This window comes from Strix uralensis, chromosome 22 (assembly GCF_047716275.1).
Source record: "Strix uralensis isolate ZFMK-TIS-50842 chromosome 22, bStrUra1, whole genome shotgun sequence".
Lineage (NCBI taxonomy): Eukaryota > Metazoa > Chordata > Aves > Strigiformes > Strigidae > Strix > Strix uralensis.
Window position 1 is genome coordinate 11,135,135 of NC_133993.1, and position 13,561 is coordinate 11,148,695.

Consider the following 13,561-nt stretch of genomic DNA (forward strand, 5'->3'; position numbering starts at 1 on the left):
CGGAGGTCGAGACTTCAGCAGACTGAGAAGTGCTTCTGTCAAGGCTCGAAGCACTATGAACACTGAGAGTTTCACAGGGGGCTTCGAGGAGGTCAAGGAACTTGGATTTCGGATGCGTGGCATCTTCTGGAGAGCAGCAGCAAGGGCAGGAGAGCAAGCTTGAGGGTGAAACGGAATGAAGGGATGTTGCACCGAAACAGAGGAGCTTCCGGCCGTGCCCAGAACTGGGCATCTGTACTTACTCCTTTTTATTTGCTGGCGCGTGCTGCAGGAGATATTTCTTTACATCCGATTCATTGAGCTTTTCATCCACCGCCACAAGCAACTTCTGGGCTTTGGCATCAACATCTCCCACATCCACACCCCCTTCGTGGTGGAAGAGTACGTAGTCTCCCTCACGGGCAGCATATATGCACACGTAGAACTCTTCCTCCTGCACAGGCCCAGGCACAAACATTAGCAAGTCACACCCTGAGAAGACCCTGAAGATGCTCTTGCAGCAACGCCAGGGAAGGGGCAACTGAGCACACGGCTACGCCCGCCAAGGAGAAGTGGTGCTGGAGCGGCCCAGACGCTCCTCGGGGTCGTACAGGCTGTGCTGGCTGGGGAGGGGGAGCGGCAGGGCCCAGAGGGCTTCGTCCTGGCAAAACGTGCCATGGACAACACTTCCCATTTCTGGGGAAAACCGCTCCCATCTTACACAACTGCAGCACAAACCCGGGTCCTTTCCTGCGCCTGCTGAAAGCACCTTATCTTGGGTAACTACACCCTTTCCGCAAACCATGGCGGAGCGTGAGTGTTTCACCAGCACAAACCGAGGCATCACACATCAACAGTTTGTTATCCACACTCGGGAGTACCGCATTCAAGGAGCGGGGAGCTGCCTTGACCAGCAACTTGGACCCTCTCTGGTGCTCTGTAACCTCCTCCCAGCAGAGTCACAGCAACCAACGTGACTGTTAACAGCTCCTAATGCTGCGCCTGCACACAGCCCTCACCACACGCGTCGACACTGTCGGCCTAACAGCACCCTCCCGAACTTCTGCTTCCTCCACTGTATCGATCCATCTAAGCTGCATGCAAGTCAAAGGACATTTAAAAGCACTTTTTAATGCTTTATTTGGTAGACTAACCTGTTTGTGAGGGACGAAGGGTTCAATCAGAAAATTCTTCAGGATTCCCTTAGCATTAGCAATCTGTAGGCAGAAAACAAGACAAACACCAATAAATGCTTGTCCAATATCCACATTTATGACAGTATGAGACAAGCTTTGAGAACTAAATCAACACTGCTCTAAAATCACTTCCTCCCAAGCACTCTCCACTGTGTTTCCTGAGGAACCAAACTCCCTCTCCAGCACAGCATCAAGCAGTGTCACTGCCAGACACGCTGCTCTACCGCTCCAGGACATTTGAACTTCACAGGTTGCAGGAGCCCGCCACCTTCCCCCTTCCTACCAGGGCAGATTACACCAGAGCAGCTGCTTTCCATCTCCTGTCCTGGAGACAGCATCTACGCAGAGCGCTGCTCAGTGCGGCACAAAACACAATGGCTTGAGCTGCTTCTTGGAGCTTTGAAAAAATCAGAAGTGAGGGAACCCCTGAGCGAGACGGGGAGCGGCAGGAGCCAAGGCCTCTGCCCAGCACTCGCCTGAAACTGGTGTCAGTGAGCATGGAAGAGCAGGAGAACCCTTCAGCCTCTTCCTACAGGGACAGAAGCTACAGCAAGGCCCCAGGAACTGTCCTGTGCAGGCACTTTCCTTCTATCCATCCCGAGTTTCCTGGCTCAAGGGACACTCCAGCTCAGGCCATGGGAGAGACCCGCTGCTCCTTCAGGAGCGAAGGTCACTGGTGACAAGTCCTCGACACATCCTTCCTTCAGATGTGGTGCCTGTGTTATGCTAAAGAAGCGATTTCAGTGTCCATCATCTCACAAGATGCAGTTGCCTGCTCTTTGATAACGGCCTTGGGGCAAGCCTCAGGGGCTCGGCGGCACGGCCCGGGGCTGGAGCCAGCAGCAAATCCATTACAGCAAGGCCGAGGCATCAGTTTCCTCGAGGCAGCAGAACGCTACCAGCTCCTGCACCGCAGCAGCTGGGATGCCGCTGGCATTGCAGCGTCACTCCCAGAAGAATAAACATGACAAGCCAGCACTGAGTTAAAATAAGGACTTGAAGTAACACTCAGTCATCAGCCAAAACAGTGGCTGGCTGCAGTAAGAGGACAATTTTATGACAGCTTTTATACTTGTCTTGTTAAATCTGCCATGGGTATGAAAGTGAAGCAGCTGTGCCAACCAGACACAGCATTTGAGCTATCAACCACTGACCCCCAAGTGGAAGGGATTTCCAAACTGGTACCAATTCCCCACTAACGCCCTGCACAGACCTGGAGAGCGGACGGTAACGTCACGGTGTGTCATTTATCGGTGCTCATTTACCAGCAGGAACCGCACACGTGGGACAGTTTCTCACTCGTGCTGGCGTCAGCATAACGCACATTTTAAACCACGATAACCCAGAGGGATACACCAGCTCCTGCCATGCAAGCAGGCAGAAATGGCAGAACAAGAGTCTCATGGTTTGTTGCTAAGTGCCACTCACCGTGGTTTCTTGGCCCAGACGCTGTTTGAGCCAAACCTTCACCTGATCCAGAGTGAGGTTAATTCCAACCAGCCCAAGCTTCCCACGTCTCTTTATTAGCTGATCTGGCTTCACCACTAAACGCTACAACATTGTGCAAGAGATTAAAAGAAAGAAGCATTAGAAAGTGATTTTGGTGGAGTGATTCTCTGCAGATGGTGAAACAAAAACTTAACTAAGTTCTGTACAGCAAATGTCCTTGCAGAATTTCTTTAATCTCTTGGCAAATCCGTCTCCTGGTACAACATGCCTACAGGTTTGTTTACACTTAGTTTGAGAAGAGCTGCCTTATTTCTACTCAGTATACATATTTCTACTGAGTATCCATCAGGGACTGAGGTGACAGTTTGTTTTGGCTTTTTTTGATGAACTTTGATAACTCTTTCACAGCAGCTGTTAGGATGGGGTATATGTACTCACTTTCTGTAAAAAAAAAAGCTGAAAAGCATACAGCATCCCATCAGTTTTGCAAACTGTCTTTGTAAGATGCATCATGACATCAGTATTTCTCTGTGAGCAGAGGCTCAGAAGGAGGAACTGCGAGAGCTGGCTGCTTACAAAGCAAGCCCCTGCGGTCACTACACGCTCTGCATACAGGACTGGCTAGGGCCAGGGGCACCCACATTTTAGTCAGCTGAGAGTGGCTCTTTATAAGATACCCATGGAAAGCTCATGGGTACACCTATCTCTAGCTTCTAAATATATTTTTTTTTAAATAGAAATGGGTGCCATTCTCCTGGTATGTCCTGGAACCTCAGCAATATACAGTGTAGAGTCGGACCACAACACGTTGCAGTAGAGAACACCGATCGTGGTCTTTCTGCTGGACCCTGTAGCCCTTTCTAGCACTACAGGACTCAGCCCTAAAGGACAGACAGCAGCCTTGCTCCCTTCTGGCTTTCTGCAAGTCTTTTGAGAAGCACTGCTGATGTCTTCCTGCAGTTCCACTCATGCACTTGAGTACGGAACATTTAATTACTTACTGTAGGACTTCCATCAGTCAGTGGAGGACTGTGAAACATTCGTGATCTACCAGCCAATGACTTCATATAATTGATGACTGGAAAGGGGCCAGCTTGAGCCACTAATAAAAAGAGCTCTGGATATGTTTTCTCTACAGAAAGTGCATGGCTGTGAAATGCAAAAAGATATAAAAGATCTTGCATAGAAAAAGCAAAAAATGAAGTTTTCCCTGACATGTTGCTTGGACACAGGAAATCTAAGCAGTGTCCTAACAGCATAAAAGCCAGCCGTGGAGAAAGCACCCATGTTACAGAAGTAAGGGCTTGGGAACAGGGACTGACAGCTCAAGAGACCTGCTTGGTCTCAGTTAGCCTCATTTACCTTCTGTGTGGTTATTAACAGCTTCTTGTCTGCAGATATCTCTGCTCATGTGTTTCACAGCCCTTAAAGGAATTTTATGCTCAGGTCCCCTAGAAGGTGATACACCAGCCTTGAAGCAAGGCTTGTTTCTCTGTCAGCGTTGCACATGAACGTGGCAGAGCAGCAGCAGCAACCCGTCCTTCAGGAAAGGTCCAGAGCACAGTTCTGCTCACGACTGGCACAGCGTGACGGAGCAGCCCGGGTGGGCAGAGGCTGGGCCGGGCTCAGCCACGACCGGGGGCGAGTCACGCTCCTTACCTCGCTCAGAAGCCAAGGGTGGTCCTGGGTGAGCCGTGCCCAGTCGGTGGCCGGGGTGACTCGGGCATACTTGAAACGGTTCTGGATGGCAGAGGACGTGCAGATGTACTTATACAAGAACTCCTTCCCCGTCTGCTCAGAGATGGCTTTGGCTGACATGGCTACCTAGTCTGAATTGAGAGGGGAGAAAAAAAAAAGAAAAAGAAAAAAAGCAATCAGGAACAGTCTGGTTCTCTCAGAAAACTCCCAAGCACCCACCTCAATGCAAAACCAAGGCAAATACAGAGCTGGGGCTGCGTTGTCTCCCCATTGTAAATAGGGCTGTAAAAGTCACCTAATAAACAAGAACTATTCGTGTTGCTTAAATCTTCTGCCCCATTCCACTGCCCTGAACAGTGTTTTGGTCCAGCCTTGCCTGCAGGGAAAGGTGTAATCCTTGCAGCGTGTCCCAGCCACACCGTGCCTTTACCAAACCTGCCAGCTCTGAGCACCCCCCACATCTAGGGGAGCACCCAGCTGGGGCAGCTTGTCTCAAACCCCCCGGCACTCCAGTTTGCTGCTGTGGGACCTACATAACACACCCACCATTTCTTCTAGTTCAGTACCAGGGAGTGACAAGGTGACAGGAGAGGAAAACCCTCCCTCCCTCCCTCCCACTTGTTTGCTTATGGCATGCCACGTTTCCAGTCTGAGCCTGACTGCAGGCAAATTAGCAACCCCCCATCCCTTGTTCTAAAGGGAAGAGAAAATCTTGCCAGTATTACCAAAAGCAGAACACATTTACATTGTTGTTTTTTGTTTTTTTTTTTTTTGTTTCAGAACCTAGGTGTCTTGGAAGCAGGCTCACACCCTACAGAATAAGATGCTCAAGACAACGAAGATTAAGGTTAGACACTTCAAGGTTTTTTTTGAGAAAAGTAATTTAAAAAAAAAATCCTAATTTCATGCCTTTCTTCTCTTTTAGTATTCTAAACTGACATAAGTAAATGATTTCTGATCTCAAGGCTGTAACTTTTCTTTCCGATATGCAGCAACAGTCATAGGTGTCAAAGATGCATTTATTTTTAGCTGCAATAAACATTTATTTAAAAGAATACTTCATCCCAGTGAACCTGTCTGCATGTGTCAACTATCAGAACTGAGTCTTGTCATCAGCCAGAGGTCAACAAGCGATTTTGATTTTTCTGAGGGGTCAGACTGCTGACAGAGAAGCTTGAGCAGTGGCTCCTGCTGCATTCTGAGTGACTGGAGGTCATGTCACTGTTCCCCCAGCACAGCCAGTGTGGCAGCAAACTCAAAAGCACGCTTAGGATGGGTTCTGGGAGAGCTGCAAAGCAGAAGGGCACCGGCGCAGAAAGGAAGAGCTCAAATTCCATCCGTGTATGTGGACAGTGAAGCATTTGAAGGGCTCACTAAGACTGACTGCCCATGCCATCACAAAACAGATGCCCCACTTTAGACCCACAGAGGGAAACAGTTTAAAAATTCCACAGTTATTTCTTGTGCTACCTTCCGGGTAATAACCATTAGTAATCAACTGGTTATTCATCCTATAAGTAAGCACAGAATATGCTGGGGAATAATTAGCCATCAAGAGAAATAAAGACCTTTTTCCCTAGAGCAGGAAGAAAGCAGTTTGGTCTGGTTCCCGCCCCCCCCAGTACACAAACTATTTATTCTGCAGAAAAAAGTAGTAGGAGGCAGGCAGCATCCTCTGTGTGCCTCCAGAACGTAACAGGTTGGACAAAGTGCTGTTATCGAAAGCTGCTAACTAGGCTTAAGAACTGGCAGTCAAATTGGCTGCTAACATCTTCTCAAACTTAATTCCAGTGTTAAAATAGAAAAGGAGAAGCTACAGAAAGGGCAAAAGATGTTAAAACCAGTGTTCCTGCTTTCAGAGAATTGTTGTTATGTGAAACTCCAACATGATGGCAGTTCCAGTTTAACCCCGTTTCCAAAGAGCACCAGACCAGTTTCTGAAGCACCCTGTCTTTCTTCTTAGAATCAAAACCCCGTTCTTGTCAACACAAACACTTGCACCTAATACTCAGTCTGCTAAAAATAACCCCCCTTTGTCTTTATTACCCCAGGACCACAGTCACCACAGCCTGAGGAGAGGGGAGCTCTTGTGAACACGCCAGAGGAGGCCAAGCACATTTTGTCCGGCGCTGAAGCGCGGTACCAAGGTACACCCCCCCCTCCATCCCCCCCGCGGCCCCCTTTAACCTCACAGCCCCCACGAGCGCCACGCCGAGGCTGCCGTGTTAGCTTCACTTGCTCTCCAAGAGGCATTCTTAAAAATATGTGTTCAGAGATGCTGTGGGAATAGTTGTCTCAGAAAAACATTGAGAGCCACTAATTGGGCCAGGTCCTGGAGCTACAAGCAGCCTCTGTAGTAACTTTAGAAGGAACCTTCCATTGGGTGCTCCCAATTATCTCACTGTCACACCATCTTTTTTAATGTAATTATCTCAAGGCAAGGATTTATACACAGCTATCAGGGAACAAATAACAGCAGCAGTATTGGAAGAGGAAGCAGAGTCAGCAAAGGGGAAATTCTGGGTACCAGTGGATTAACCACAAACATTGTAGGAGTTACTGCATAACCTCCTCAGGCTGCCCCTCTGGCTGTAGGCTAAGCACAGACATCGACACTGCAGAAACATTCATCTCTTCCTGGTGTCAAACCAGCACAGCTTTCTAGAAGGATGGGAACTGCGACTGGAAGGAGAGAGGGGGGCGGAGGGGGCAGAGGTGCAGCGGGTGAGCAGCAGCGGCCAGGCAGCGCGGGGGGCCGGGGAGGGCCCGTGTGCTCAGCGGGTGCAGACGCGGCTGCTCGGGCTCACGGAGCCCGCGGGGGTTTGCTGTACAAAATCCTACTGCTGACTGCAGCCCTCTGCCCAGCTTCGCCCTGCATGTGCCACGAAACTGGAGGAGTGTAAGCTCTGTGGTAATCCACATTAAAAATTCAAAGGCTAGCAGCGTTGCTGTGACTGCTTAATCTTCATCAGCAAGGAAGCTGCCAGAGACCGGCCGGTTCATCTGCTGGAAACCAACAGAGTTCGCTGCATCAGACTAAGAAGAATCTCAAGGTTTGCAGAACTGGTTTGCATCTGTCCTCTGCTACCCGGGGATCAGTGTCCTGGCACCGTTCTGAGACAGCTTTTTTCTTAATTCTGAGGCACTATTTGTGTCAAAAGCACTGCCAGGAAGAACCTGCCAGCTTCTCTGGCCAAAAGCTTACAGCTTTACTCTATGGTCAGCCAGCCACAGGCTAGCTACAGAGAAAGACTTTCCAAAGCTACAGAAGTGGTTGTACATTGGGCTAGTAGTTGGCAGAGCTGTAAGAAAAAAAACACCCACCAAAAAACACCCCAACCTTATTCTGCAAGCATGCAGAGACATATTTAATTCCCACAAACACCATTCTGCTCCCTTGTCTTCACAGCTGCGCACACACATGCCACAGTAAGTCATCTGTAGTGTAGTGCTGAAAACTTTCCATCATGATTTTTGCTTTAAAGCAGTGCTATTTCCTAGAGCAAATCCTGCTCCCAAGTTACCTGCAGCTATTTATTTTGCTTGGTAGGAAGCTGGAATACCTTTGCTTTCAAAGCCCTTAGAAATCCACCACTGCCTACTCTACAATATGCTAAAGGCCAGTCCCAGAGAAAGAGCCTCACATTTCATTGCAGAAGCAGCAGATGGATAAAAGAAAACGGCAAATATATTTCTTAATCAAAAAAAGAAAAAAAAGCCCTAAGTATTTTTCATTTCTCCAGGGTGACACAGAGCCCCTGAACAATACTGCAGATCTTCAGTCCACATTTACAAACTCAAACAATCAAGCTGATGCTGGTTATGCCAATGACCAAGATGTAATCATCTGCAATTGCAGGAAACTGGACCCAGGACATCCCTCAGGTCTTATTAAAAACAGTCCTGTAAAAAAAAAAAAGTCAGCGGGAACAACAGTGACGTACATGGGATTGCTTAAACCTGAAGGACACAGAACGCAGGGGCATGGTACCGTGAGGCTGCTCATCTCTCAGAAACTTTACTGGCCTCCTTTATGCCGCCACATTCTGCTGCTCCCCTAGTTTCTCTCCCCATTTCATCACCTCATTTTTGCAAAAACACTACTGGGGTAAGGAGAAAACCTAGAGGATTATTACAGTAGCAGTAGATGAAAAATGACAAAATCTGTGTGTCATGGCAACAGAACAGCAGGAATGAGGCTGTTCTGCCCTCATCTGCCCATGGTTCGATGAGACATTTCCTGATCATTAGCAAGTCTTTAATCACACCCCTAACTCAGTTTTTCCGCTGCTCCAACCCTGCCTTTCTCATGGGATAGACAGCACAAAACAACTGCTTCCCTCTGCTGAATTGGTAAGCTAGAAGATCAGCAGGAAAAGAAAAAAATCCATAGGGCATCAGCAATTCCTGGCTGTATGTGCTCGTGCAGGTCCCTCATCAATCAGAGCAGACTCTGAACGGGCTGCATCTGTTCTGCCAGCACCGAGCAGGAGCACGGACTGCAGGTCACCACAGCAGCAGAGGAGCAGAATCTCTGCAGTTTCCCAAGAACGAGGCAGGTCAGGACTCCCATCCGCCAGGGATAATCCTACTTTCAGTCATGCTTAGCACCTGCAGCACCAACCAGTGCTGATGAGAGTAACGGATGCACCTCTGAAGAAAAACAGAGGGTGTGCACAGAAGGAAAAGAATCCCTTCCTCTGTACCAAGCACAAGCTATAGGATAACGTTCTCTGTTACTGACTGACTCCCAGACACTGCTCTGTTCGGGATTCATTAGGTAGGACTGAACTGCAGTTTTCTTATGACTTCAGGCCCCAGATCTTGCAATGACCACACACAATGGTAGATTCACCTCAGCAGCACAAAATGCCTTTTCCAGTCTGCTCTTAATGTGTAACCTCTGCTGCACAAGATTTAGGATAGGGGCAGATAGAATTAGCAGTTTCTAACCTATAAGGCCTCTCTGGCTGCATACAATGATTTGCTGGTCGTTCCGTGAGCTCCGACTGCACATCACAGCCCTTCAGATCCAGCTGTTCAGAGCTGCCCTGCCCGCTCCTCTGAAGGGGGGGGGGTGTGGAAACACGGCTGGCTCCGGCCAAACCTGCCGAGTGAGAGACAATCTACTGTCGCTTTAAAGCGTCTTCCACAGTACGCACTGTGAACTCTTCAGTTAAAATGCAACAGGTCACAGGACAGTTCAGGTTAGAAGGGCCCTTGGGAGGTCACCGAGTCCAACCTCAAGCTCGAGGCAGGCTCGGCTCCGAGCCAGCCGCGTTACGAGGACCCTTCGCGCCTTTGAAGCGCGAGGTCCTTACGCAGAGGCAAAATGCTGCTGACCAGATGTCATGAACCCAGTCTTGGTTTGACAAGTGGGTTACTGGTGTAAGAATAAGTCATTTCTGGAAGGGTCACTGATGTCCATGAACAATTTGTGTTCATTTACTGGGGCTCTAAACCAAACAGCCTCCCTGCAACACATCAGAGACCTTTATATCATCATCCACACCCACTGATTTAAAGAGGGCTGGGTTTCAGCCTTCACTAGCGAGTCCAGAGCAAGTAAGAGAAATGGATTAGATCATATTTTCGAAGGCTCAGAAGCACTTACTCCTGCAAAACCTGTCAAATCACCTGTCAAATACGCAACAAAAAAAATGATGCTTGGGGAAAGTTTCTCGAGTGCATTGACAAGAGAAGAACAGCGTGATGGCAGCAAGCTGGAGAAGGATTAGAGCTGGATGTTGTGTTTGCTGTGACACAACCACTACCTCTGCCCCAACACACTAGCGACTAGCTGAAGGGAAAACACAATATAGACCAAAGGGAAAGAGACGGGGAAACAAGAAGAGGGTTTGTTGAGAACAGAACCCAGGTAAAGTCTCCTCAACTCCTGAGAGATCAGATGATGTGTGTCAGCGCAATACAGTCTACTCTGCAAGGGGAGAAAAAAAAAATAAAGACATTGATTTGATGTATTTTGCTGTAAACCCTTTGTGATCTCAGAGGTACAACTCTATGAGCATCACCAGTCTGTGTTCATACAGAACAAAGCACTCACCCATGGAATTTTCTCAGACCCAGTCATACCTGAGTGATGCTTTTGTTGGGAGCAAAGGACTCCCTCTCCAGCAGGGATTTCATGCCCTCTCTCCTAAGAATTATGTCAACAAAACCACACTGTAAAGCAACCTTCCCCCTCCATCCCAGGTCATTTATTAACACAGTTCAAGATCAGCCAGTATTTTCAGCCCACAGCAGCACCAAAAGTTACGTCAGCTTCCACCTGGCAAACACGCGTGCTTTCATCAGAGGAGGGAGAGAGGGCTCGGGAGAAGAGGCCCCACAGCAGCTGATCAGCTTCACGGGTCAAGAGCCCTCAGCACCGTGCGTTATGAAACACCTGGCACCGTCCTGCTGTGATGCAAGCAGGTGTGCTGGCCCGGGCAGCGAGTGCCCCGCTCCGGAGGAGCCTCCCTGCAGGCCCAGGGAGGGCAGCAGCCCACCAGCCGAGCTGAGCCTCGCTAACGGAGGGCGGCAGACAGGCTCCAAACGCCCTGGCAAGCGCCTACTGCCAGAAGTGGGGTACTTGGAGTCCTGTCTTTAAAGGACACCTTACTCTGCAGCCTTGGGGAAGGTCCTTAACTAGTTTATTCCTTAAATCCTTCCCCACATCACTTGCGAAGTGGACAGCAGTGCCTGGGAGGGTTCCCAGCTGTGGCTGCCCCTCGTGTCAGGTCCCACCTCAAGCAGGGCTGGTACCGGCGGGAAGAGCGCTGCTGGCTGGGGGTGGGCAGGCTGACTGCACGCTCCTGCAGGAGGCTCGTACGCCGAAAACTCGACGGGTTTGAATAACAGTGTTAGCCAGCAGAGCTGATATCCTGAGCTCCAAACCCAACCAAGGAAACAAAACCAACAGAGATACCTACAAACAGTATATTCAGGACACACATAAGTTTTCAGTCTTTAGTCGCTACAGCAGACAACAAATGTAGTTTAACGGAAAGAAAAAAGTCCGTACAGAAGGAAGAGACTTTCCAAAGCAGTAAGATAAACAGCAGGTGTTTGCAGGTAGCAAACGAGAGCTGGAAAACAGCCATTTCGCAGCTCCTGGAGCTGCCGGATCCATTCGCAGGAGACAGGAGAGACAGAGGCCGTTCACCCTCCCGCGGGTGCGAGAGCGAGGACAGAGCGAGACCCCAGCACGGGGGCTGCTGCCTCCCCAGCGCCCACCAAGGGGTTTTCATTCTGGAAAAGGGTCTGCCCAGAGCTGTTGGCAACGGGCTCCCTGGCTGAGGGATGAAGGGAAGGAACACGCAAAGTCGGAGCCTGGAGCTGCTGCTGGCACAGACGAGCCCTTTCTCCCAGCCCCTCGCTAAACATTTGTGCTGTGCCCATCGCAAACAGACCCGGCCTCGGGACCGTCCCGGGCAGCCGGGGCCTCGCCCAACACGGACACAACCGCCTTTCAGCCTCCGGCTGATGAGGAAACCTCAGCCGAGCGGCCGCCGGCCTCCCTCAAGGTCAGGGGCGGCGGGGGGAGCGCGGCGCCCCGGCTCCGTCCCGCACCGGGACGCTCCCGGCCGCAAACCGCTACCTGAGCACGACCGCGGCGCTCCCCGCGGGCTGCGGCCCGGCTCCCGGGGCCCCACCGCTCTTCAGCGACCGAGCGGCTGCCGGGACCTCCGAGCGGCGCGGCTGATCCCCGCTCTGCCCCCACCCCGGCTCCCAGACACCCCCCCCACTCCTCCTCCCTCCCCGGGGCGGGAGAGGCGCTGCCCGCCGCCAGCGCGTAGACGCCGCCACTCTCGCCCGGCCCGCGGCAGCCCCGGCAACAGCTCCCCGCCGCGCAGAGCCGGAGCCCGGCGGCCGCCCCCGACCACTCACCCGGGCGCCGCTCGGCCGCGCTGCCCCGCGCCCCGCCCGGCGCCGCCGCCTTTTGTTCGCTGCGGCGCGGCCTCCCCGGCCCATCGGGCTACGGGCGCCGCCGCCGCCCATTGGCTGCCGCCGCCGTCACGTGTTCCTTGCCCGAGCGGCGGCCGCGCGCTCATTGGCTGCCGCCGGTGGGGCGCGGCCGCGCGGCCTTGTGGGAGCCGTAGTTCCGCCCCCCCCTCCGCCGGGACCCCCCCCGCGGCCGCGGCCACCGCCAGGCTCGGCGGCCCCAGGAGCGGCCCCCCCGCCCCCGGGGCAGAGCCGGGCGCCCCTTCCCCGGCGCTGGCTGAGAAACCTCCCCACGGGGCTGTTGTAACCGCGGGGGCGGGAGGCGCCCGCTGGTGCCCACGGTGGGGAGCGGCGGCGCCGCCCGGAGCGCGGGCGGTTCACCGGCGGGCAGCAGCCACCGGGAGTACCGGCGGTACCTCACCGCTGGCGCCGTCCCCAGCGATACGGCAACCGGTGCTGCGGAACGTGCACGGCCCGGAGACACAGCAGACCGGGGGAGGGACGCTGCCGGGGCGGCGGGAGGCCTCGGGCAGGAGGAGCCGTCCTGCCCCCCCGCTCCTCACCGCCCCGTTCTCCAGCCCCCGCGGCTCCTCCGCCTGCCAGAAACAACCGTCGCACCTTCATTTTCCCCTGGTTATCTCCAACCTGTGACTGAAGCACGCACCGAGCGGGTGGCTCCAGCGGCCGGGCCGCTGTGTCCTGTACGACGTTGTCACCGCGCTGGAGCACACAGACACGCTGCTCCTGCCCACCTCGTTGGGGAGAGCGTGTCACACCCGGCGGGGCCAGCGGGGAAAGTCTCCACAGAGAACAGTCACCAAAAACTAAAACTGCCTGAAATTCTCTGCCTGACTCCCTGGGGACAGGGGCGTGTCCCGCTGCCTCCCACTCCAGGGCTCAGCTGGTGTTTGTCTCCCTCCCTCCCACACCGCCGCGCTGCGCAGCCGCCCCAGCCCCCGCCCAGCGGCCACGGAGCGAGGCCGGGCCCCGTCACCCCTGAGCTGGGTCCAGGACCCGGCAGCAGCGCCGAGTTTCCCCGTGGGGGGGGTTCGATCTTCCAGGCTACGAGCAGGAGCCTTCCCGAGGAGGACGGACACACCACACACCCCCTCAGTCACCTGGCAGGAACAAATTGCTTCAAACATTAATTTTGGCAGGGTCTTACCCAAGGCGAAAACAACGTCAAGGCTGAAGCCGCTGAGAGCAGAGCAGCAGCAGCATCTCATTCATCTCCTGTTTGTCCAGCGTTGGACACCGCAGGGATGAAACCGGGACCGTGCGCAAGTACCCAAACC

At 52.7% G+C, this 13,561-nt stretch overlaps 1 protein-coding gene across 5 annotated transcripts in view; it reads right to left on the minus strand.

The window, feature by feature from the left end:
- The window catches only part of ACLY (ATP citrate lyase), a 30,342-nt gene extending 17,302 nt beyond the window's left edge, over positions 1-13,040 (minus strand). For 3 of the 5 annotated variants that reach the window (XM_074891996.1, XM_074891992.1, XM_074891995.1), the window contains exons 1-5: positions 12,213-12,307; positions 4,284-4,453; positions 2,604-2,726; positions 1,134-1,196; positions 243-433 (exon numbers count right to left, since the gene is read on the minus strand). In XM_074891996.1, the coding sequence (XP_074748097.1) occupies positions 243-433; positions 1,134-1,196; positions 2,604-2,726; positions 4,284-4,442 (536 nt within the window). In that variant the 5' untranslated portion in view covers positions 4,443-4,453; positions 12,213-12,307. Of the gene's footprint in view, positions 1-242; positions 434-1,133; positions 1,197-2,603; positions 2,727-4,283; positions 4,454-10,386; positions 10,400-12,212; positions 12,308-12,930 lie in introns of those variants that run through there. The other 2 variants (XM_074891993.1, XM_074891994.1) reach the window with 2 other exon arrangements.
- Positions 13,041-13,561: the final 521 nt, after the last annotated feature.